The sequence below is a fragment of the Podarcis bocagei genome, assembly GCF_964188305.1.
Source record: "Podarcis bocagei genome assembly, chromosome: 14".
Classification (NCBI taxonomy): Eukaryota; Metazoa; Chordata; class Lepidosauria; order Squamata; family Lacertidae; genus Podarcis; species Podarcis bocagei.
In genome coordinates, this window is record NC_138139.1 from 37,237,048 (window position 1) to 37,260,011 (window position 22,964).

A 22,964-nucleotide genomic window follows, 5' to 3' on the forward strand; every position below is an offset into this window, starting at 1 on the left:
GAGCAGACACCACGAGGGTGGGCGCACTTGCTGATCTCGGGATGCTGTCCGTAGCTGCTTCCGCCGGCAAGGAAGGATCAGGGGAGGCGGGCGGGTAGAGAGAGGAAAAGCTGGTTGAGTGCTCCTAGGCAGGAATGGGTGGTTGTTTTTTTGGGGGGAGCAAAGCAGCCGTTTCTGAAACAGCAAAAGGAGAATGGGAAGTTGTTTTATGAAGCCGGGCCGGCTCAGACCATCAGACCATCTACTAATCGGGTACTTTGTTCTCGCTAAAGTACTAAGTGGATACTTTAACGTGGGCTATTAAAATACTTCCACATTAGCTGCAACACGCATCAACCCAATAAATCCCAGCGCCTAAACCGCCGAACCGAAATAAGTAAAAATAAAAATATGTATATGCAATAAAATAAAATATATCCCAGAGGCGAGCACACCTCACTGAAACAATTGGATGCACCTTGCCTGTCCCATTCCCCCCCCCCCGTTCCCCGGGATTAGATTGTAAGCGCCTAGCAGCAGGGACCGGTGCTCTATTTTGTAAAGCGCACTCTGTAACGCCAGCCTCCCAGCAATTTGGCACCCACCCAGGTGTTTCGGGCTGCAGCTCCCACGCTGGCTGTGGCTGTTGAGATTTCTAGTCCGGAACAGCCAGAGGGCACCCGGTTGGCAAAGGCGGATATAAAAACAAACAGCAACAAGAAGTTACTAAAGGGATGAAGCGATGGGCTATGGGAGTTGCCCTCTCACACAGTTGAAACGTTCTTAGTTTATGGGATGGGTTCCTGTAGCAAATAATTAACATTGGTCTTTATAACACCAAGATATACTGCTCTACTTCAGTACATGCTTGGAGTATTAGAACAGTAGTTCACAGGCTTCCCTCCCTATGGAGCACTTGAACGTTGATGAGGGACTTGAAGGACCAATTGATTTTTGTGCAAGTTGTGACCTCAGAAATCTGTGTGGCTAATTGCTACATTCAGTGCAGATTTTTTTTATATATAAAAAACCTCTGCCTTTAGGAGTGTCTCCCTCATCCTGAGAGCGGATCATCATTCAGTGATGAACAGGGAGGGAGGGAGGCTGGATTCATGGGTGCTGTTGTCGATCTTGCAGATAATATACAGAACATCTAATTAGAGGAGATTAAGAGGAAACACGAGGCCCGTTTGGAGAGAGGCCACTCTCCCTTCTGTCAGTACAGCTGCAGCCAAATACTCCCAACTCGGGGGGGGGGGGAAATAGGGGAATTTAGAGACTTTAGAGAAACTTTACCCTTTAAGCTGAGGTTGTGTCCAAGAACAAGCTATTTTCCCTTGACAAAACAAACCATTATGTAGTTGGCATCACTGGCCTTCCCAGGTGCTTTCTTCTTTAGTTTTCCATCCTTTAAGTGGTGAAAGGTGCTGCCTGATCACAACATTCAGTCCTATATTTCTCCCTGGACTTGAAACAAATTGGCTGAAATACTTCCCTAAAACACAGGCGGCAACTACCAGCCCCTGGGCCAAATGAGGCCCTGCAGGGGTTGCCAAATGCTGCTCCAACCGCCAGCCAGACGGGAGAATCTGTGCAGGGGAAACCAAATGCTGGACTTAAGCCTGGGAAAACCAAGAGGTCCCAATGGGAGACCTCCAGTGGAGGGCAGGGCGAGGGCATTTCATTTACCATTCCTTGCTCATAAGTCATCTGGATGCCAACCAAGTATTAAAATCGCAAGTTCTTTTTTCCATAAGCAGGAGCTATGTTGTCTAGGACCACCTTCATACTTGTCCCCATCCCACCCCTGTTGTTCCAACAACCCTGAACTGGCTCCAATTCAGAAGACAAACAGTGCTGTTCTACCTACTGGAAGTTCATAGCTCCCAGAACAGTGACCCCAGTAAAATTTTGGCAGAAGCATCAAGGACAGAGGGTTGTTTTTCCCTTACCCCACCTGCTCTCTGCACAACTAAACGAGTCCTGCTTAGTTCTCTTCTCCTGGCTCCCAATCCTAACCTCCGATTCTCCAGGTGTTGTGCCACCTGGATCCATCAACCTTTTAAATGCCATGGACAGGTTTAGACTAGGCACCAAGGAGGAGCCATGTGATGAGCGCTAGGCCACCAGTAGGTTGTATAGAGGGGCATTGGAATCTTCAATGCTGGGAGCTTTTGAGAACAAACTAGACATGCATTTGGTTCAACAAAATGCAGGTGGACTCAATTTTTAAACTCTTGATTTTTAAAGCTCCTCTGAGTTTTGCCCCCCTTCCTGCTAAAAAAGACCAGTTCACCTTTTCTCTTCCAACTCTACCAATATTCATTCATCTGACCAAATATGGTCACATTTCACGGGAACAACCCTGACTCCCTTGCTACTCCTCATGCCTGGAACTCTTCACCCCAAAACGTCCACAACACAGCTTCCCCTTTCAGATCCCTCCTTAAAAGTCCAGCTCACCCATAAACCCTTTGATTTGAATCCACAACCTTCTGTCCCAAAAGACCTGGCTAGCATCAACTGAACTGCAATGGCTTTTGGGAACCAACCTCCCAACTCTTGTGCCTCATGTGCAAACATCCAAATGGCATTCATGAAGAGAGCTGTGGTGGGGTTGCTCACTTCTGAGGAGCCTCAAGCACTGCAATTCCCATTTTATGGAAAAGAAGCCAGTGCACTTGCCTGCTTGAAGGCTATTGGGCCATGGCTATCGCCTGAAAGCATATGATGTAGCAACCGCGCTGGAAGCTAAATGAGTCTTAGGGTTTGGTCAGTTCCTAAGTCAGATGACTGCCTGAGCACCATGATGGAAGAGACTATTGTTGCAGACCATCTGCTTTGAATGCAGGTCCCAGGTTCAATCCCAAGCATCTCCAGGTAGGGCTACCTATCTGAAACCCTGGAGAGCAGATGCCCATCAGTGTAGACACTACTGAGCCAGGTGGACCAATGAACCAGCGCTTCCTACGTTCCTAAAATCAAGTAAGCTTCACATTGGAAGAGTACATGCTCTGGGGAAATGGGACAACCAGTTGTTCTTAGCAGCAAGATTTGAGCATCTTCCAAAACTATGACCATTGACCCATTGATCTGGGCAGAGAAAACATGCACTTTCACTCTGGGTAAACAGTATTGTGACCGATGCTTTCACAAGGATGCTGACCCCTGGAGCAGGCCAGGGGCAGGCTGAGTATCACTGTGGCCGAAATCAAACAAGACAAAAAATTAGCAGGCAGAGTTTGTAATGTGTCATCATCCAGCTCCCAGCCACGGCTCCTTCTTCCAACGATAGTCGCCATAGTGGATTTTGAAGAACCATTCTGGCCAGGGGTGGTGGTGGAAGCAGAAGATCCAGTCTCCTCTAAACAGCGCCTTCTGTTTTAATGCAATGTTTTAATTGATGCTTCTCTCGCGCAAGCCTCATTTGGGAGCGCTAGCCTCAAAAGCAGTATAGAAACACCTTGAATGAAATGAAGACCCAGCAAGCCACAAAGTACAATGGCAAGGAAAGACCGGGGTATCTGAAGAGGTTCCAGGTATCTCTACACAGTTCATCCTCTTGAAAACAAGGTCAACAGGAAAGAGTGCAAGGTGTCTATGAGTTCTGTTGGTGAATCTGCTCAGACCATGTGCCTGCAATTCGGCGAAACACAACAGCAGGCTCTCAGTTATTGATATGTTTTTCTAAAGATTAAAGGCCCAGAATAATGCACTAATTAAAATGTGGGAGTGGGACTAGGTGCTAGGTTCAGGTGAACACAAAGCCTAGAGTTCACTGGGGCCCACCTGAGGTCAGTCGCTCGACTAACTTACCTCAAAAGGTTGTTGTGAATAATAAAGTAGCCCATGTAATGCCATCATGAGTCCCTTGGAAAAGCAGGCTCTGAGCAGATATGAAAAACCCTATAGAAGCATCATTTACTATCACTGAAAGTCATGTAGCAACCCAGAGAAATCACTCTTCTGGAATGTGCACAGATCCACCTGCACAAGCTGAACATGAGTCAACAGGGTGATGAAGCAACAACAACAAAAAAAAGCTAATGCTACTCTAGGCAACAGAAGCATAGGGTCCAGATTAAGGGAAGTAATAGTCCTGCTCTGTTCTGCCCTGGTCAGACCACACCTGGAATACTGTGTCCAGTTCTGGGCGCCACAATTTAAAAAGGATGTTGACAAGCTGTGTAGAGGAGGGCAACCAAGATGATCTAGAAACCAAGGAACAGTTGAGGGAATTGGGTATGTTTAGCCAAGCAAAGAGGAGACTGAGAGGAGATATGAATGCCATCTTCAAATATCCAAAGGGCTGTCACATGGAAGATGGAGCAAACTCGTTTTCTCCTGCTCTGGAGGGTAAGACTCGAACCAATGGCTTCAAGTGACAACAAAGGAGATTCTGACACAACATCAGGAAGAACCTTCTAACAGTAGGAACTGTTTGACAGTGGGATGGACTCCCTTGGGAGGTTGTAAGCAGGGCTGGGTGGCCATCTGTCAGGGATGCTCTAGCAGAGACAGCTGCATTGCAGGGGGTTGGACTAGATGACCATTGGGGATCCCTTCCAGCTCTACGGTTCTATGAACTGGTCTGAAGCCCAGAGTTTATGCCCTCCCCAAGACTTCCCGAAAGGCCTTGAAGGTACCTAAATAGATCTCAAGCCCATCTAAAACAACAAAGTAAGCACTTTTTTATTTCCATTAAGCACATTTTAGTATCACAATGGAATGATGAGAAAAAACTTTTCTTTAAAAAAAACCCACGAAAACAGAGCTCTGTCTGTCTGTCCATCTGTCTCCCCACCGATGGCAGGGGAGGCTTCAAGGCAATTAAAAACAAAAAGTTGATGGGATGTTCCCCTCCCCAGCAGCAAGGTGCAGGAGGGGAGGGAGGTAGGTGGAATGATGTGAAGGTGGGAACATCTGAAGTAGTCTTTGGCGTTTCTGCCTCATGATTGATGCACAAGACCAGTCACCGGAACCTGCAAATCTGCCAATGCCACAGTATTAAGACAAAAACATCCAGCTAGAGAGGAACGGCCTGCAGGTGGGCCTCGAGACACCCTGTAGGACACAGAGCTGCCACAGCTCAGCTGCGAGGAGGAGCTGGAAGGGGAATGGACAAGGGTGGGGGCACAGCGCGCAGCTCTCCCAGGCACGGGGGCCCACGGGGGAGGTGCTTCTGCATCCAGCTGGCCTGGTGAGATCGGGGAGCGGAGGCAGCGGCAACACGAGGAGCACAGGTCCGCTCACAACAGGGATTCGAACCAGAGTCAGTGCCGGGAACTATAGCTTCACAGTCCCAGGGGGCAAACTGTCGTTGCAGAGTCTGTAGTAGCGCAGGTCGTTGACCAGCCTGTGCACGTTCTGTGTAAATGAGGGCAAGTCCTGGAAAAGGGTAAGTGGGGAGACACGGGAGAAGAGACAGCCAACGGTTAGGACAACAACAACAGGATTAACCAATCCTTCCAGTTCTTTGCTCCAAAGGAGTGTTGACACTAGGGAATGCAATGGCACCAAGCACGCTCCTGGCTCTGTTTTCAACAGTCTGGGGCCATTTTATTCAGCTAATTTCAACTAGGTTGTGTGGGTGTGAGACGGCCTTAAATGTCACCATGAAGTCTTATGAAGGAAGAGCCGAGTTTTTAAGGGAAATAGAAACCTTTGTAGTGAGCAGCGCCGAAACAAAAGCAATGTCACCCCCCAGAAGCTGCCTTATATCCACAGTCAGGCTGTTGACCCATTTTGCTCAGTACTGTCTGCACTGGCTGGCAGCAGCTTTCCAGGGTTTCAGGCAGGAGAAACTCTCTGCATGAAGCCATGAGAAGGTGTAGTCTGATGGGACACACAGTCCTGAGCCAGCCATTACTCTGAGAGCTTCCCTTCCTCTTTGAGACCTCTTAAAATGTGTAGTGCAAATGGGAACTATCACCTTAAATAATCATGGCTTCCCCCAAAGGACCCTGGGAACTGTGGCTTGTTAAGGTAGGCTATGGTAAGAAGATGATGCTGGGCTAGATGCCGAACCACTTTGGTCTGATTCAGTTTCAGGGTCCTTCTTATGTTCTCATTCAATAATAAAATGTTATAGTTCAAGGAGGTTCTATTTGGGGCACGGGTGTGTGTGCTGTCAGTCTGTCCGTACAGAACAACCCCACCTGAAAGCTCCAAGCCAGCCTCACCCTGTCCATTTTGAAGTTCCTTCCAAGCACGTTTTTCTGGTTGGTGTCCACACCATCGCAGCTGGCCAAGAACCCCGGGAGAAAGGCCGAGTAGAAGCTATCAAAGTCCACGGAGGCCATGTTGTAGATGGCTATGCCAATTTCCTCTTGCAAGAGGTCGTGTGATTTATGGACCAGTACCTGAAGCAGGACATTCACAAACTGGAAAAGCATGGCTGTCCGGAAGATCTTCTGTGGGGAAAGAGAACAAGGGTGTTCAGCAAGCTCCTGCGGTGCTCAGAAAAACAGCAGCTCTGGGGGATCAGTGAAACTGCGAGGTGCTCTGCAAAGGACCATCTGATAGGCCTTGTTTCAGTGGCTCATGGCAGCTGAATTATGCCACACCTCTAGGGTGCAGTGCAGGGTTCATTCGCCTCCATGGATGCAGAGGTAAGTGAAAACCCCTGGCAACTTGGCATTCACCACTCCACCAGCTGAACACACCTGCCCTAGCAAGCTTGCACAACATTTAAAACGGTTAGCTCATGTGATAATGTGGCACTCACAATGAAAATGTGGGTAAAATCTGCTATGATTAAACAATGACAAAGAGTCCTGCCACAATCCCTACAGTATGTCGAGGGGCCCAGTTTTCCTGGGTCTCTGACATGCTCATTCAATGTACCTGATCCTCTGCAAGCCACCCGCCACTGGGCATTTTGGGCAATGGTTTTGGGAGCAACATATTCAACACAGGCATTAGAAAAAAGCTCTTGCCATTTCCCTCTCCAAGTTGAAGGAGAATTAGTTTCCTTGTTCTGCCTGAGAGAGATTCTTGATCCTCTCTGCACAGGCCAATTTAATTTATGACACAAGCCAGGCCTATGCTCTTCCAACACGTAAGCAACAGCAACTCCAGCGAGGAGAGCACCCGAGTGTATGGACCACTAGGGGGCAATAAGCAGGAAGAACCAGAATTGCTAGCCTTTTGAACTGTCCCTCTTGTGCCAGCACTTTGTGTAAGCAAGATACAGACTATACTGTTGTATCCATTAGAAAGCAGGGAGCTTACCTTGTGATACAGCTTCTGCTTTGTGTTCAGAGTCTCCAAATAGAACAAGTTCTGTTTAAAAAGGTGTATGTCAGGCTGCAGGAAGGATTGGCCAAATGCCTATAGAACAGGGGGAAAAGCCTTTCAGGAAAACAGACATTGAAGGAAGTAACCAAAAACTAGAAGCTCTTTGAATAGCCATTGGACCAGTGACAGGGAACCTGATATTGTCTACCCTCCATCACCCCTGCCCATTGGCCACACTGGTTGCGGCTGATGAAAGGAAGAGTCTTTGTTCAACCACATCTGGACAGCTCCAGACTGGCTACCTCTATATTGGACAGCGATCCTCGTGTCAGGGATGTTTTCTTGTTGTAAAATCTCACTTCCTTGAGACTGTCTCGCATCAAGTTACAAGATGAAGCAGGAATGGTTGGGATTCAGTGGCCCTCCTCCAAACAGAGACTGAGGCTTTGAAGGAAACAGGGCCAGGGAAGGAGCTTTTCCTACTTCTGCTCAGACCGCCTCAGGGAGTTAAACAAGAATTTGAGAATGGCCGAATAGACTAGAGACTGGACTTTGACCATGGTGGCAGCAGCAAGCAGACAACTCCCTAGCAGGATGCAGACATCCTGGGCCATGCAGAACATTCAGAGAGCACGAAGCAGAAGCGCCTCTCCCAAAGAGCATGAGCCAACTGGAATGCCAACAGCCAGAAGCACTTGGCTAGAGTCAGCCACTACTGAGCTGTCAGCTTTTTAGCAATCTTCTGCTTACAAATTACCAGTGCTCAGCACTTGGAATGAGAAGGGAACCTGAGCAGGAGTTGCCTGAAATGGCCCCAAACAACTAACAGGCTCTCAGTAGACAACAGGATTAGGAACAAGTGTGGGTACAGAAGGAACAGCAGTGTATGGAGAAGAAACTTCTCCAGTGGGTTCAGTGAGTAACTCCTGGGTTCAGGTGAGGCCTCCACAATAGCTACTTGGTAATGCAGACGCTAGAGATTTGCTTGAACATCCAGACCAAGGAGTTAACTCACTTTTCTTAAAATAACACAGGCCGTTCCCATCACATCGCCATCTTCCACACTTCTATGAAGTCACAAAGTTAAAATATGCAGTTGCACCAAGCACTGCCTCTTTTGAAAAGGTCTTGAGCCTTCAAAGTGTACAAAGAACACAATGCAAATCAAGTAGGTCCTTCCCTTAATGTGTCAGGACAGCACTTGGACTCATGGGAAAGCCAGGGACTGTTGCCTTCTTGCAGCTGGTAAGCCGTTTTAACCAGTCCGAGGTATTGGAACAGAGCCCCATTTTGCAGTGTTCCCCGTTTCCTACAGTTGCCGGCCAGAAGCATCTGGGCCCTCACAAGCAAGGAAGCGACAACACCAGCCGACTCCCATCCAGGTACCTGCATAATGGCGCTGAACTGTGCTTCGTTCTCCATCTGCTCGTCAGCTACGCCTCTCTGGACACTCGCCAGAATGCTGGACTTGAAGAAGTACCGCCAGTTATGATGAAGGACCCGGAAAAGCAGCTCAAACAGTTCAGCTTTCACATCGGGAGAGGATCGCTAGGGGACAAAGGGAAAGCACACAGGGGGTCACCACACGCCCATCGCCAGAACGGCTCTCATTACCAGCACAGCCCAAGGCAGATGGTCAGAGAGGGAGGCGTTTGCTATGTAGCAGAAGAAGGCAGCAGTCATGGGTTAGTGCTGCAGCTGCACACCCTTTAAGTACTGCCCCTCTCGAAAATAAAATTTAAAAGTAAGATGACCATCTGATTTTCAATCCATATTCCACCCAATGAAAATTTAAAGGCAGCTTATTTCCATGCAATATTCAGTCCTCTTCTTTCCACAGGGAAGCAAAATAATAAACAGCGCCACTGCTTTCCTGACAATTTTAATTCCCGCGGATAGTTTGGCTGCTGCCTGCCTCCTCCCTGCCATTGGTCTCACCATGTGTGAACAAAGCACCCGAGGACAGATCACTTGGCAGTGCCTGAAAAATGGATCCCTTTTAAAGGAGTCACTTTGTGCACCCGGCTGCAAGCCACCAAGTGGTGTACATCTGTTACAGAGATGCCCTAAGGGCTTCTCAGGGGTGTGCTTCCACTGCTGTCCCATGACTCGGACCCTACAAGAGCTTCTCCCTTGCCCCATCCCCTTCTGTCTCTCGCCCAGCCCCAGGATGGCCCTACCTCCGCAACGATTGGGTAGACTTGCTCCATGCAGAGTGAGATGATGTTGGGTAAGAAAGGCTTGAAGACTTGGCCTGGCTCTTGCACCACCACCTGAAGGATCCTCAGAAATTTCTCTACCACTCGGCACCCGGTGCTGCCGTCATGGAGGATGCTCTCAGCCAGCTGCTCTCTAAGGGCACAACACAAAAAAACAATTAAGCTTTCAGGAAGACTTGGGTCTAGCTGTAGAGCATTTGTCTACAGGCAGTAAATGCATAGAAAATTCCCCGTCCCTTCTGAAATATGAGCTACATACCAGTCTCAAAAGTGAGCTCCATCCTATTATTACATATTCATGTTCTGTGTCAAAGAAACAGCAGCAAAAGATTAGCGACAGAAAGTTGAGTGGGTTACCTGGTGAACATGTTGAGGAACGTCTGTATGACCTGCTCGGTGAAAGGCACACCCATCTGCACCCTCAGCCCTTGAAAGAGGGTGAGGAAGAAGCTCAGCATTTCATCTGTAACATCTGGAGACGGGAAGGCGGAGGAGCCAAAAAGGAAAGCGTTAACAAAAAAAGCAATGTTTTGACAAGTGACTGTCCTTGGGCAGGAGCCACCTTTGCTATTTGACACTGGACTGGCAAAGTGAATCCTCCCCTGGCACCTACTGCACAGCTAATGCCAAAGGCTTGACATCTTAGCCCTCCTTAACCAGCAGGTTCGAGAAATGGACAGCTAAGCAGCTGGTGACAAGGCTCTGTGTGTTATCAGTGTAATAGCATGTACAGCCCCACAGTCAATGGCAAGGCACTGGATTAGTGCACAGAATGGTTTAGATTGAACTCTAGTGGCTGACTGCGGAAATGCAGGACTGTAAAAAAAAAAAAAATCTCTGACACCTGACCCTAAACTCTGTTAGAGGGTGGCCTATATACATATAGAAAATAAAAAACCAATAAAACAAAATAAATACTTGAAATGAACAGTAACCTCTAGCAAACCACCATACTTAGTGTTACAGTTGTGCACCTACACAAAAAGAAGTCATGCTGAACTCAGGGAGGGCTCACACCCATTACTCACTTTGACATTTACAGTTAAATTTTTGTCATGGTTACAGGTATTTGTGATTGTAGATGCTCTGCTCCTCTTCCGGGCTCACACCCTTGCTCTAGGTTGATTTTTAGCACCAATGTTGGACCACAGTTTAGGGTTGGATGTGAGGTTTTGCGTGACAGCAATTCACTTGCTCAGCCACTACGAAACATTTTATACACTTTTTAGTTTTTGTACCATTTGGTATAGTACTGCCATGAAGTGACTGCTGCTTAGCTTAGTGCTGATATATGATTGCATTGGAATATTTATTTGTCATTAATTGATCTGTTTTAACAATCAATAGCTTGTTTTATTATCATTTTTAAATATTATAACATTCAGATAAATCAAGCTATTTATTTGATGGCCATGTTACGTTTGAAGTGATTGAATTTTTGATTGCTATTGTAATGAAGCATTGTATTTGTATCTTTGTTACGCTGTGAGCTGCTTTCAGCAAATTTATATGGAAAAGCAACATACAATTTTAAACAAACAAATTACAAGTGGGCTATGGGTCATAATCTAGAGTTGTATCCTTGGGTTGCAATCCAACATGTTTTCTGTAGGTACTCAAGAAGAGGGCATGTGCAGCCTGGAAACATACAGAGCCAAGTGCTAAGACTTAGCAATGCAGGATCAAAACTGAAGTTCTGGGCTTCAACACAGCACGAGGCACCCGAGCAAAAAAACCACAGACCAAGCCATACAACCTCTTATATATGTAGGAACATAGGAATCTGCCTTATGCAGTGTCAGATGAAGGTTGTTTTTAAGTTCAGAGGCATAAAATAATTTACACACAATATATTTTAGCTCTTTTCACCCTTCTCCACCCACATTATTGCCCCCTGACGCCTTGGATCTGAGGGAACCTGGGCGACTGAGCAGGTGAGAGTTATTTCTCCACTTTAGTGATGGCCACCAGATAATAAAGATTCCTACTGGCTGAGACAAAGCAAGCATTCCCCCAGAAAGAGTGGATCGTGACTGGTTGGGTTTAAGCCGGTACAACTAGGAAGTTGGATTCTTGGATCCCCTGCATTGCAAATTCCCAACTTTTACCTGGGCACAATATGATAAGCATTTCTTGCTTGTAGCCACAGGCCACTGCAAGTACAATAAAATACAAAAGACGTAGCAGAAGCAAATATAATCCCGCTCAAAATGAAATGACAGTTAAAGTCAACCTAAAAAACCATTTGGGGTTGCCCTTAATTTCTGCTTGCTCAAATTAACGAGTCACCTTTGCAAACCACCCACATTTAGTTTGAAAGCCTCGTTCAGATTTTCTTCACTGCAGTGAGACTTGCTAGGATCTGTGTTCGAATTGTTCCCTGTACATGGAAAAGATCAACCAGTTGGGACAGCCCAGTGGCATGCATAGTGCCATCTTGATTCCTGATAAATATTCTCTACACAAGTGTTGGTGGGGGGGGGCAGGAATTAATGTGGCGCCGGCAGCGCCTGTACGACCATGGCAGCCCGATGGGACTTCTTGCCAAGTACAGGTGAGAGCTCCTGAATGACCCACGCCTGGAAAGGCTGCCCTGTGGTTATACCTGACTGATGAATGAAAGCTGGGAAGAGGGCTAGCGAGACCTGCACAGACTCCTGTAGTGACTGGTAGCAGAGCTGGCGGGACTTGGTGGCTTCCCCAGAGATGCTTTCCACGATATCTTCCAGGACGCTGAGAGTCTGATGGATAACTGTCTTGGCTGCAAAATCAAGAGAGGACATTCAAACCATCAGCCCAGGGCACCAGTGGGGGTGAAAATAGATAAAAGTTAAGAGGTGGTAGCCCGAAATTCCCAAACCATTTGCTGTGAGAAAATGGCCATGTTTTCCATGGGAAATTACAAAATGTGGACCCAAGACACCCATCCCAGAGGTGCATCTCTGTAAGATTTCCTATGCTGTCTTTGCCTCCTCCTAAACAGCTTTTACTGAGAATGGGTCAGTCTGTCCTGTCTCTGAAGAGACGTAGCATAATCCTGGACAAATCCAGGATCCCAAACCAAATTGGGCCAATCCAGGATTTGTCTAGGCAGCCCCAAACTGCTTTAGGTTGGATCCATCTGAAGTGATCCATGGCTGCCAAACAAGAAAGCGGCTGGTTGGTGAACAAGGGAGGAGGAGGAAATGATGGCGGCAGAGACATCGCCTCCTTATTCCCTCCCCACACTGATCAAGTGTTTAATTAGGCTTTAAACCCCTGATTAAACATGTGGTTGCAAAAGTGCCTAAATCCTTTCCTTCTCCCCCTCAACCACCAACCACAGGTTGAATTAGGATTTAAAACCTTAATTGAAGTGCTGCACAAGGTCTCCCTCATTGGGTTTGGGTAAGTGGGAAGCCTGCTGCAGTACACACCGCTTCCTGCCAAACAGCTGTTGAACGGGGTACCATAGCATCAGCGAGAGCTCCCACATGCCATTTTGGAGCCCTTGGAGTATTTTTTTCCCTGGACTTTTGGTTCACTGACATCCTTTTCAGGCTCTGGGAGGCTCTGGGGAAGGTTTCCTTGTGAGCCACAAGGACTTTCCAGCTGTCTCTTGCCATTTCAGGTTAGGAATTGACTGCCTGGTGCCATATGTATACACAGTCACACACAAGTGGGGGGGATGACTGTATTTATATAGTACCATTAGTGAGCACGACACTTTACAGAGTACGAGAGATGCATTTGTCTAAACTTTGCAACCCCCAGCACCAATCCCCTTATTTTCCCCAGAAGGACCAGCTGGAAGGGAAACAAAACTGATATCAACCTCTCCTGGACTTAGGGGGACTTCAAGATCTCAATGTTACTCACAGCTATAAGCAAGGGTTAATTGCCAATGGACCATTGGGAACTGAGACATCAGTTATGCAAAGCTGCTATGTGGATACTTTGGCCAGAATGTCAGAGAGGTTTACCGATCCTTCAGTTTCGACTGTGCTAGCAGTTACTCTGCCGTTGCTAACAAGGCCTGTATTGGGGGAACTTACTATCGTCCTGCTGTATTTTCCTCTGGGGCAAGATGGCACTGGATTTCAGGCTGCGGTAATCCCTGGTGAGGGCGGAGATTAGGCTGGCATGGTTAGTCGAGCGAATGGCCCACTGCTGTTCACTTTCCGGGAGGTTTGGCCATGGCAGCAGCAGGATATTTGAGAGCGCTCGGCACACGAGTATCTGAGCCTGCGGAGAATAAGACAGATCAAACAAAAAGAAAGAAAAGAGGTAAGGAGGGAGAGAGAGGAGGAGGAGCTGAAGAAACACAATCAGCAGCTCCGAAAGGGAAAAGGATGCTGGTGTCCAACCATTTAGATGGTGTTGCCTTGACACTACACTGCACAGACATGCCAACAGCAGAGCCAAAGAGCTTAGAGTCAACAGGCTTACTGAGCACTAAAAAGAAGAGGAGGAGAAGTTTGGATTTGATATCCCACTTTATCACTACCCTAAGGAGTCTCAAAGCAGCTAACAATCTCCTTTCCCTTCCTCCCCCACAACAAACACCCTGTGAGGTGAGTGAGACTGAGAGACTTCAGAGAAGTGTGACTAGCCCAAGGTCACCCAGCAGCTGCATGTGGAGGAGCGGGGAAGCGAACCCCGTTCACCAGATTACAAGTCTACCACTCTTAACCACTACACCACACTGGCTCTAAGCAAAACACACGTGTTTGGTTCAAATGCATGCTGCTCCTCTCCCCTCTCTTTATTGGAAGCAGCTGTGAGATCGGAAGCAGGCCACTTCTAAGCTACCCAGAATTACTTGTGTCTGAACCATCTACAGCTAACGGACATGCAGTGGTGTTGCTCCGCTACCCAAGCCAATACAATGGCAGCTCGCTCACTAAGTCCCACCGTACCTTATCAGGGAGGCGCTGAGCAGAAGTATCTGTGATCCTGTTGAACATTTTCTGGACAGCTGGGATGCTGATAAGAAACACGGGGCGTACTGTGGTGGCCAAGGAGACGAGCAGGTGGCAGGAGGACAACAGTAACTTCTCTTGTACCTGTGCGGGGGGGGGGGGGGAGCAGGAGGACAGAGATCTTCAGCCTCTTTTGTAACTGAATCAACAGAAGGGTTTGATCCAGAAGATTCAGAAATGGTACATAAGAGTGAACAGGTTTGTTGTGACGGCTACTCCACGGAGGGGCAGCTGAAGGACATGCACTGGTCTTCTGGAACCTCTTCAATAGCTTATGAATGGGGAGCTAACCAGCAACAACAATAACCTAGCCAGAATCTTGATTATGCCGCTCTTTCAGCCCATGATTACAAGAGGCAGCAAGAAGTTTAAGACCTCTCAGGAGTTCTGAGGGAGAGCAATTTATCCAAAAGCTAAGCCAACCTCCCCAGTTGGTGAGAAGGAAGACAAAAGACAGGAGCAGCCAGAACCCAACCTGAAAAGTTTTGGAGAGGACTGCAGCTCAACCACTGCTCTAAACAGCACAGGACGGACAGAGGAGAACCAGGTTGGAGGCAAAAGTTCTCATGCTCCGGTTCTGTTTTTTTTTTTTTTTTTTGTTCTCCTGAGCACTCGCTTTGAAAGATCACCTCCCACCCAAGAAAGGGAAGCTCAAGCAGCTGCAAAATGGTAGCTCAACCCAGCAGCAGTTCACTACTGACATTTCAGATGAGGCAGCTTCCCATTATACACATTGACCAATAAGACCGGTCCCCAACCTCAAAAGTTAATTTACGTCCCCTGCACAAGAATGGCCACCCTGCCAGGCAAAAGAGGGATAGTTTCAAGGCTTGGATTTGTACACAATGGCTGATGCCTCTGGGTCATGCATGGTACCTTAGAACTGATTAGTGGAGTGATTGCTTCCAGGGCAGTAGAGACAAGGGAGACAAATTGTGTGGGGTTTTGCCGATGAACTTCACCGTAGAACTGTGCTAGCCAGTGACAGTAAGCCTGCAGGGCTGCAAGGGATTGTGCATGCCTAGAGAAACAGAGAGAGACAGAATCTCAAATGTAAGCTGAAGGGAATAGAAGTACACAAGACCAATAAGCTTCAGGTCTACTCATTTCCTGTTGTGTATCTGATTTGAACCCTGGCTTCCTAGGTCTAACATGCTAATCCAGCCTTTCTCAACCTGGGTCCCCAGATGTTGTTGGACTACAACTCCCATCATCCCTGACCACTAGTCAACCCAAGGCTGAGAAAGGCTGCTTTAACCACTACATCATGCGGGCTCTGCAAAACTGGTTGGCTGGGCTCAGGTCATAGCAGTCCATGACATCATTTGGCTAGGGCAGCTGCATCATGAGGGAGTGAGCAACACAGAGGAAAGGATATGAGACACATGAGCTGGGTCTATGGAGTCGAGGAGTGAAAACATCTGACATTCCTAGCAATGCCATAATCTATTAAAAGGACTGTTGACAAGCTGCTACAGAAGCTGCACAGACCACAGTGGCACTCTGACCGTGCAACTCCCTCCCACAGGACATGGAGAAGCAGAACTTTGGGTGCATTGTTTAGCCTTGGATAAGGAGGATCGCCAGCTGGGAAGGGACGTTTGGTGGGGCTGGGCTGTGGTCATTCAGACTCTGCTGGGCCCCTCTGATTTCCTGTGCAGGAAAGATCTTTCGCAACCCCCATCACTATCAATGACTGCAGGGTGAAGAACTCTAGAGAGTTCCCTTGCATAGGAACAAAACATGTCTTTTGGCTTCAGTAAGGAACTAGACTTCAAGTGAGCATTTCTAAAACACTTTCTAACCCTGCATTTTTTTATTATTATATCATACTCACACATCAATAAGGTCAGGTTTCAGGACAGATGGCACAGCAGTTTCAATATTGTAGAGTTTAATCTGGGACCCATATAGAGTTACCTTGACCAGTCTGTGGGAGGAGATAAGAGGCAAGGAAATGAGGAAAATAATATACAGGATCCTCTGCTATCTTGAACCCTGCTTTAGGTTGGAGGCACAGAAGCTATGCACAGAAGGGAAAGGAAGGGAATGTGTGTCCAGTTTTGCCCATTTGTAAGTAATGCTGGTTGAAGACATTCTGGGGCCTGATGTTGTGTTCAATTGCTTTTAGCAATTTTTTTAAAAAATGATTTTCAGGTTTATATATTTCACTAATTTTACAATCATTTTAACATTTCAAAACTTGACTTCCTTCCCCCTCTTTCCGCAGTTCCTTAATTTTTAAAAAATATCTTCTGCATATCCAAATTAACTTAATCTGCTCATTTATTCATCTACTTTAAATATATACTCTTATGAAATTGCAGGTTATTACAATAATCCTGCCAATGTTCTTATCTGTTTACAATTTATCTGTAAATATTAAATAAACCAATTCCATTCTTTTATAAAAAGTTTGTTATCTTGATTTCTTATTTTTCTGGTAAGTTTTGCCATTTCTGCATATTCCATAAGGTTTTGTACCCATTCTTCCTTTGCTGGGACTTCTGCTTTTTTCCATTTTGGGGCGAGTAACATTCTTGCCGCTGTAGTAGCATACATGAATAAGTTTCTATGCAGTTTAGGTAGTTCTGTTCCTTTAATTCCCAAAAGAAAAGTTTCTTTTGTTTTTGAGCATTGTTTCAAGATGGCGACGAGGTAAGACGCATTTGCCGGAGTTCATTTTGAATCCTCCCTAAAATTTGTGCTGTGGCTCCCAGCCTTTCAAGTTTTTGCTGAAGATTGTATCAGGGTGTTGGGGCCCATGCCAGGAGTTCACATTGCTAATAACTGTAAAGCCTGCATCGTAAATCAGCTTTAATGAGCAGATAATTGCATTCTCCGGCAGCCTTGGAAGCAGCCTTCGACTTACTGGTTTTCCGCCAGCTCACATCCAGTTGTATTTCTATTTCTACTACCTTTTATTATCTTTTAAGCACTGCTATTTTAAAAGACTCATAACGATGGGCCAAGGCAAACGCCTAAGGGATTGTGACGAGGCTCTGCCCTCCCCAAGAGCCAAACAATTAAAAATCGACCCCCCCCCATGTCTGACAAACGGAGTGACCCCATTGAACTCTGCTATAGGGTGAAAACTCAGAACCGTTTCTACCCTCTAATGTCTCCAGAAACAACGTCAACACCAGAGGAATTATTTTTACCTCAGACTAAAACTGCGGACGGCAAGCTTTGTTTTTGTTTTTTACAAATGTTTATTTGTTTTTAACTTCTTGCTGTTAGCTACTCTGAGCTATTCAAAGGAAAAGAAGGACGTCCTTTTTGGATACAGTCCTTCAGAACAAATAAGGAGTCTGGAGACATCTGATTTGGAAAGTTCTGAACCCTCATCCAGCCTGCCAAACATTATAAGTAGTATGTTCTACTTCAGGGGTGGGGGACTGGATCTGAAAGGTGGGCAAGATCATGGCATCCCCATCTGCCGTCGATGACTTTGACAGGTGGGCAGGACCAAACCCAGCATACCTGCGTTTTGCGCTGAATGTAAATATCACTTGCTGCAGGTACAGATTTACCTTGGATTGCATTTCACAGCAAATTTACAAAGGTGCCAAATACAAATTCCAGTTGCAGATAAACAACCAGAGGTGCACTTTCAGGCTCATTAGTCCTTTGCAGCTGGCTTTGCCTGAGGTCGTATCACATCAGTGTGGGACAGATGAGGAAATAGGGCTTCCTGGGTCAAATTAGGATCCTTGCCTGCTTTGGCCCACAGGTAAGAGGCTTGCATGCCTGCCCTACCACTTCCACTGTCACTGCCAGTCAGTGAAGGCAATACTGAGCAAGACAGACCAGTGGCCTGATTTGGTATAAAGCATCTTTCTATCTTCTCCATTGGAAGCACAACACCCATAATCACGGCTGCATATTGTAATCACTGGTGTTTATATTTTGGTGCTATAATGGGATTGCTTTATAGTATATTTGAATTATGGTCTGTTTTAAAAAAAGATCAGCATTTTAACAACGCTGCGCTATTGATTTCTATGTTTTATTTATTTCTTTTATCTATTTAACTGCATTTATATGCTGCTTAGTCATCAGCATTTCTAAGCAGTGTGTGTAAACTGCGCAGGAGTCACCTTGGCATTTGGCAGCATAAAGAACAGCAGGATTCTCTTAGGACTGCACGTAAAGCCCTACAGGAGGCATATCATAAAGAGACAGCGGCTGGAGCTGAAATGCCAGCAGCTATTACCTGGCCTGTCCCAGAATCCAACTCTATAAGAGGGTCACGCTGCCTACCTCTCCACTACAGTATGAGCATCGCTGAACCTCGCGGCAAACATGTCCCCCGTGAAGTACTCAGCTAACCGACCAACCGCTTGGAGCAAGGAGCTGAGGTCGCGCAAGGAGCAGTGTAAGCGCCGACAGTCGTTCTCTGCAGTGATGTTCAGCCTGTGACCTGAAAGGACAGCATGAGCCAGTGGGAATAAAAATGCAAGGAGAAACCGGAATACAAGTGCTTCTGCTAATAGAGACAAATTACTGCCCATTAAGGTGATTTAAAGAAATGGCTGTCTCCTGCACAAACTCTTCATAGAATTCAAATACAAAGATTGTCCGAAGCCTTAACCTTGTAACACACAAGGCACTCATAGGAGAAATCTAATTATGCAGATAGCTTGCCAGGAAATGAAACATTTACCGTAATTACATTACATGCATTTGCTCTGCATTAGCTGTCTTGCAGGTCACAGTTCAAGCACCGAATGCAAGCAAGATTGCTAAATTAGGCAGCTTAGAAAGGGGCATTGTTAAAGAGGACATTGGGGTTTTAATCTTTACTAATTATTTGCAGCTCTTTTCCTCCCAAAAGGCTAAAATATTTTTCAGAACAGGGTGGCCCCGCTCTACCACACAAGCAACAACAGGGACCCAAACAGCAGAAGTCAAAGTAGTTTAATCGTAGATAGAAAATCCTGATTGGTTCAAGGGGGTGGGCTCTAGACAACTGCAACATAGAGAAGCTGCGTGTTTCTAATATCCGCTGCTGAAGAGCACACCCACAAGAAAACACACTGGGATCTAGTACTTCCAGTTAAATAGCAGGAGTCAAAGCAATCTTAAATTTGTGGCCAGAGGTGCCATCTTCTTAACAGACACCGGCACCCTCAATCCTCTTAAGATGATGGCACCTCTGGCCACAAAATTAAGATTGTTTGACTCCTGCTATTTAACTGGAAGTACTAAATCCCAGTGTGTTTTCTTGTGGGTGCGCTCTTCAGCAGCGGATATACTTTGGTGGGGAAGGAGTCGAAACTGCCCCAGTCCCTAGGAGTTGGCGTGCCTGTTGTGGGCGGTTACCAGCCATTTTGACCTTGAACATGCCTAGCCTACTGTAAAACGCTCTACACAGGGCTGCCTTTCAGTCTGTGCAGAATGTGGCAGCCAGATTCCTAACTTGTCTGGGTGTTCTGATCTTCTCTCAGGCCTCTCCTGCATTAGTTGCAGAGGTTCTTGGTCTGTTGCTGGCCCAAATTCAAACTGTCAGTTTGACCTTGAACATCTAGGGGTCCAAAAAGCAGACAATCTCCAAATATACCTTTCTGTACCTTAACATGTTCAGCAGAAGGCCTTCCACAGAATGCCCTCCCCATCTAAGGAGAGGTGGTTGGTTGGCAGGCAGAGGGCTTTCCCAGTGGTGGCACCCCAACTATGGAACAGCCTCACCCTAAAGAGGCTTACCTGGAATAATTTTTGTTATTTTGGTTCCAGGCAAAGGTCCTTTTTATTATTTCCATAACCCTTTGTAATCTTTTCTTTTTTAAATGTTTTACAGTCTGTTAATTGTTTTATGCTGCTTCAGTTTTACAGCCTTATTAATTATACCTGTATTTGAAAGTTTAATTCGATTGAGACACTTTGGAATTAAAACTACTTAGGTGTCATACAAGGTGCTTAGCCAAACTGTATTATTATATGGAATTTTATTAAAGGGCATGATATAAAATACATTGCCCCCCCTTGAAAAACCTCACTTGAGACAAGTTATATAATGCACAAGTTAAAACACCTTTTTAAAAAAAAGTCATATTTCTGTAAGCCAAAAAAGAATTTACAACAGGTAGAATGTATTAACCTCTATATAATGCAGAATAATATAGTTAGACACCATACAGAGTAAGCAAATTTTAGCTACTGGGATGTTTTTGCCAGTATAAATTGCTATTTATGTCTGTATGAGCGTGCATATTTAAAGCCATTTCCCCAAGTTAAAGAATGTCAGCTCAGTGATCAGCCCCATATTATAGCAACACAAGCAGCACACAGAAATAAGATTTCAAACACTGGTAGTTTGCCTTACCTGTTCCTGAAGTGACTACGAATTGTTGGAGTCCCAGATATACATCTAGATTTTCCTGGAGAACTGGAAACTGAGAAGAAGAAAACATGCATAACTACAAGGTCCTCAACTATAGTAACCATATATGGTTCCCTACTGTTTAGAATCTGGACCTAATTCATCAATTCATCTGTCACCTAAACCTTCATGGACAGGGAAAATAAAAGTTTGGGAATTCAGGATTGGTTCAGTATCATAGCCTTACAACGAAAAATGATGTCAATGGGACACTGCAGGAAAACAGTTCCCCTGGGGGAGAAGCTTTTCCAAAACAGGACTTGCTTACTAATGGTCTGCAGAATACTCTTAAATATATGTTTGCAGAACTGCATGGGTCCCAGTGGTCAACAGTAACATCCTCCATTGCCTTTACCCGGCATTCAAGTGCCCCAAGGGCTTCACATACGTTACTGGGGATGTCTATGAAGATAGGCAAGGCACCGGTAAAGGTAAGTCACTGTTCCCATTTTTTTGTCCCACCTTTATGCAGTGGCCGCCAAGGAAGCATATATGCAACAGTGACACACAAGAATACACAAAATAAAGCAGATTAACATAAGCAGTGTCAGCCTTACCAGCATGAGGGAAATAACCACGAATAATTCCATAATGATAACCTGCCTGTAATCACCACCATCATAATGGGATGACTTATTCTGAGAGTGCAGCTTGTTTTTAAGGTTCCCTAGTCAATTTATGGTGAAGGGAGAGCTGGATCAGATTTATAGCACAACATCCTATGGTCAAAACTATGTGGCACTAAATATATCATTAGCAACAATGCCTGTGTTTTTAAAGACAGTATTAAGATGTCACTCCCTACACCTTCCATTTTTCGCAGGAAAAACTGTACACGAGAAAGGGAGGTTAAACCCTTCCTTTTCCAATCACATTCCTGCCATAAACTGCCCTACACTGCTCTGCAATTACTCTTAGAAAGTGTTCCTATAGGTACTAATGTGACTCCCACACCCTCAGGCTAAATATTGCAATGTTGCCGGGGGGTGGGGTAGCAGGATAGTGGTAGAATCCAGTTCCACTGAAATCTGCCTCCCCCAGCTTAGTATTTTTTTTAACCCAGATGTAATGGCAAACAAGGCATACAATGTCACATGCTAATACTGGCCAGGAAGGGAGGGGTTTAACCTGTCTCCAGTCTCTTGCAAACTTCCCCCAACAATGCATGTAGCACTACATGTGATTTGTCACATTGATCATTTATAGCTACTGTTCTGCTAGTGTACAGGTCAAGGGTCAGAGGATGAAGTGCTGAAAAACAGAAGAAGCAACACAAGCTCCTAAAATGTGAAAAGCCTCACAGCCGCCCCCTAACTGCAAGCCTTTAAACACACACCATGCTGCTAGATTTGCAATGTAGGTCTAAAAATGCATAATCTGTTGGCAAACTGCAGCACTGAGTGTCCCCAAACTGGAAAGCACCAAGAGATGAGCAGGGAATCCCTGCCAAAGTGTCAATCTCACACCAAGGAATTCTAAGTGCTAATCTAGCACCACCGGACAAGGAGATGGCATGCTGTGTTACTAGCTGGCAGGTATGTCACAGCTTTGCAACAGGGAAGCAAGATGGGAGACATAGGGAAATGATCAGATGCCTTGGCTGCCATCCCAGGAGTCAATGTCATGTGGCAGGGTTTAAACCGCATAGTTGCTCCAGCTAGGTCTATGAACTCAAAGCCTACCTCCTAGTGGGCAAAAGTATAGCAGAGCCATCTCATACTACTACTAACTTGGCATGCTCCTTGTGGCAATAGCCGCAGAGAGGATGTACATGATGCGATTTCTGCCAAGGAGGTGAGAAAACAGATATTCAGTCTCGAACTGGAACCCAAGGTGGAGGTGTGCCCATGTGACCGTGTATGATCTTGTGACATGCGCATGCCAGCATGTCGCTGTTAAAGGAGTGGCAAACCCTCAAAGTGGACTCTAGGCAGAAAAAGGTTAAGCCATCCCTGCTCTATACAAAAGTGGCACACAGGAACACAATTGCCACCAAATACTTTCACTTTATGCTTGCCAATTGATTTTAAGATTCCTTGAAAAGGTGAATGACTGAAGCATTGCTTGAAGTTAAGCTAATGCCTTTCATGTATGAAAGAAACTTTGCAAGTGAGTCATGTGTACTGGGTATTTATTTATTTTTAAGTTAATATTACTATTATTATTTGAGCCTCCATTCTAGGT

At 45.9% G+C, this 22,964-nt stretch overlaps 1 protein-coding gene across 2 annotated transcripts in view; it reads right to left on the bottom strand.

The window, feature by feature from the left end:
- Positions 1–4,647: 4,647 nt before the first annotated feature.
- The window catches only part of XPO6 (exportin 6), a 48,593-nt gene continuing 30,276 nt past the window's right edge, over positions 4,648–22,964 (bottom strand). For both annotated transcript variants that reach the window (XM_081169844.1, XM_081169843.1), the window contains 13 exons: positions 20,724–20,793; positions 18,662–18,821; positions 16,236–16,328; positions 15,275–15,419; positions 14,336–14,482; positions 13,472–13,661; positions 12,043–12,198; positions 9,795–9,909; positions 9,399–9,570; positions 8,605–8,766; positions 7,213–7,311; positions 6,162–6,392; positions 4,648–5,367 (listed from right to left, as the gene is read on the bottom strand). In XM_081169844.1, the coding sequence (XP_081025970.1) occupies positions 5,266–5,367; positions 6,162–6,392; positions 7,213–7,311; positions 8,605–8,766; positions 9,399–9,570; positions 9,795–9,909; positions 12,043–12,198; positions 13,472–13,661; positions 14,336–14,482; positions 15,275–15,419; positions 16,236–16,328; positions 18,662–18,821; positions 20,724–20,793 (1,842 nt within the window). In that variant the 3' untranslated portion in view covers positions 4,648–5,265. The remainder of the gene's footprint in view (positions 5,368–6,161; positions 6,393–7,212; positions 7,312–8,604; positions 8,767–9,398; positions 9,571–9,794; positions 9,910–12,042; positions 12,199–13,471; positions 13,662–14,335; positions 14,483–15,274; positions 15,420–16,235; positions 16,329–18,661; positions 18,822–20,723; positions 20,794–22,964) is intronic.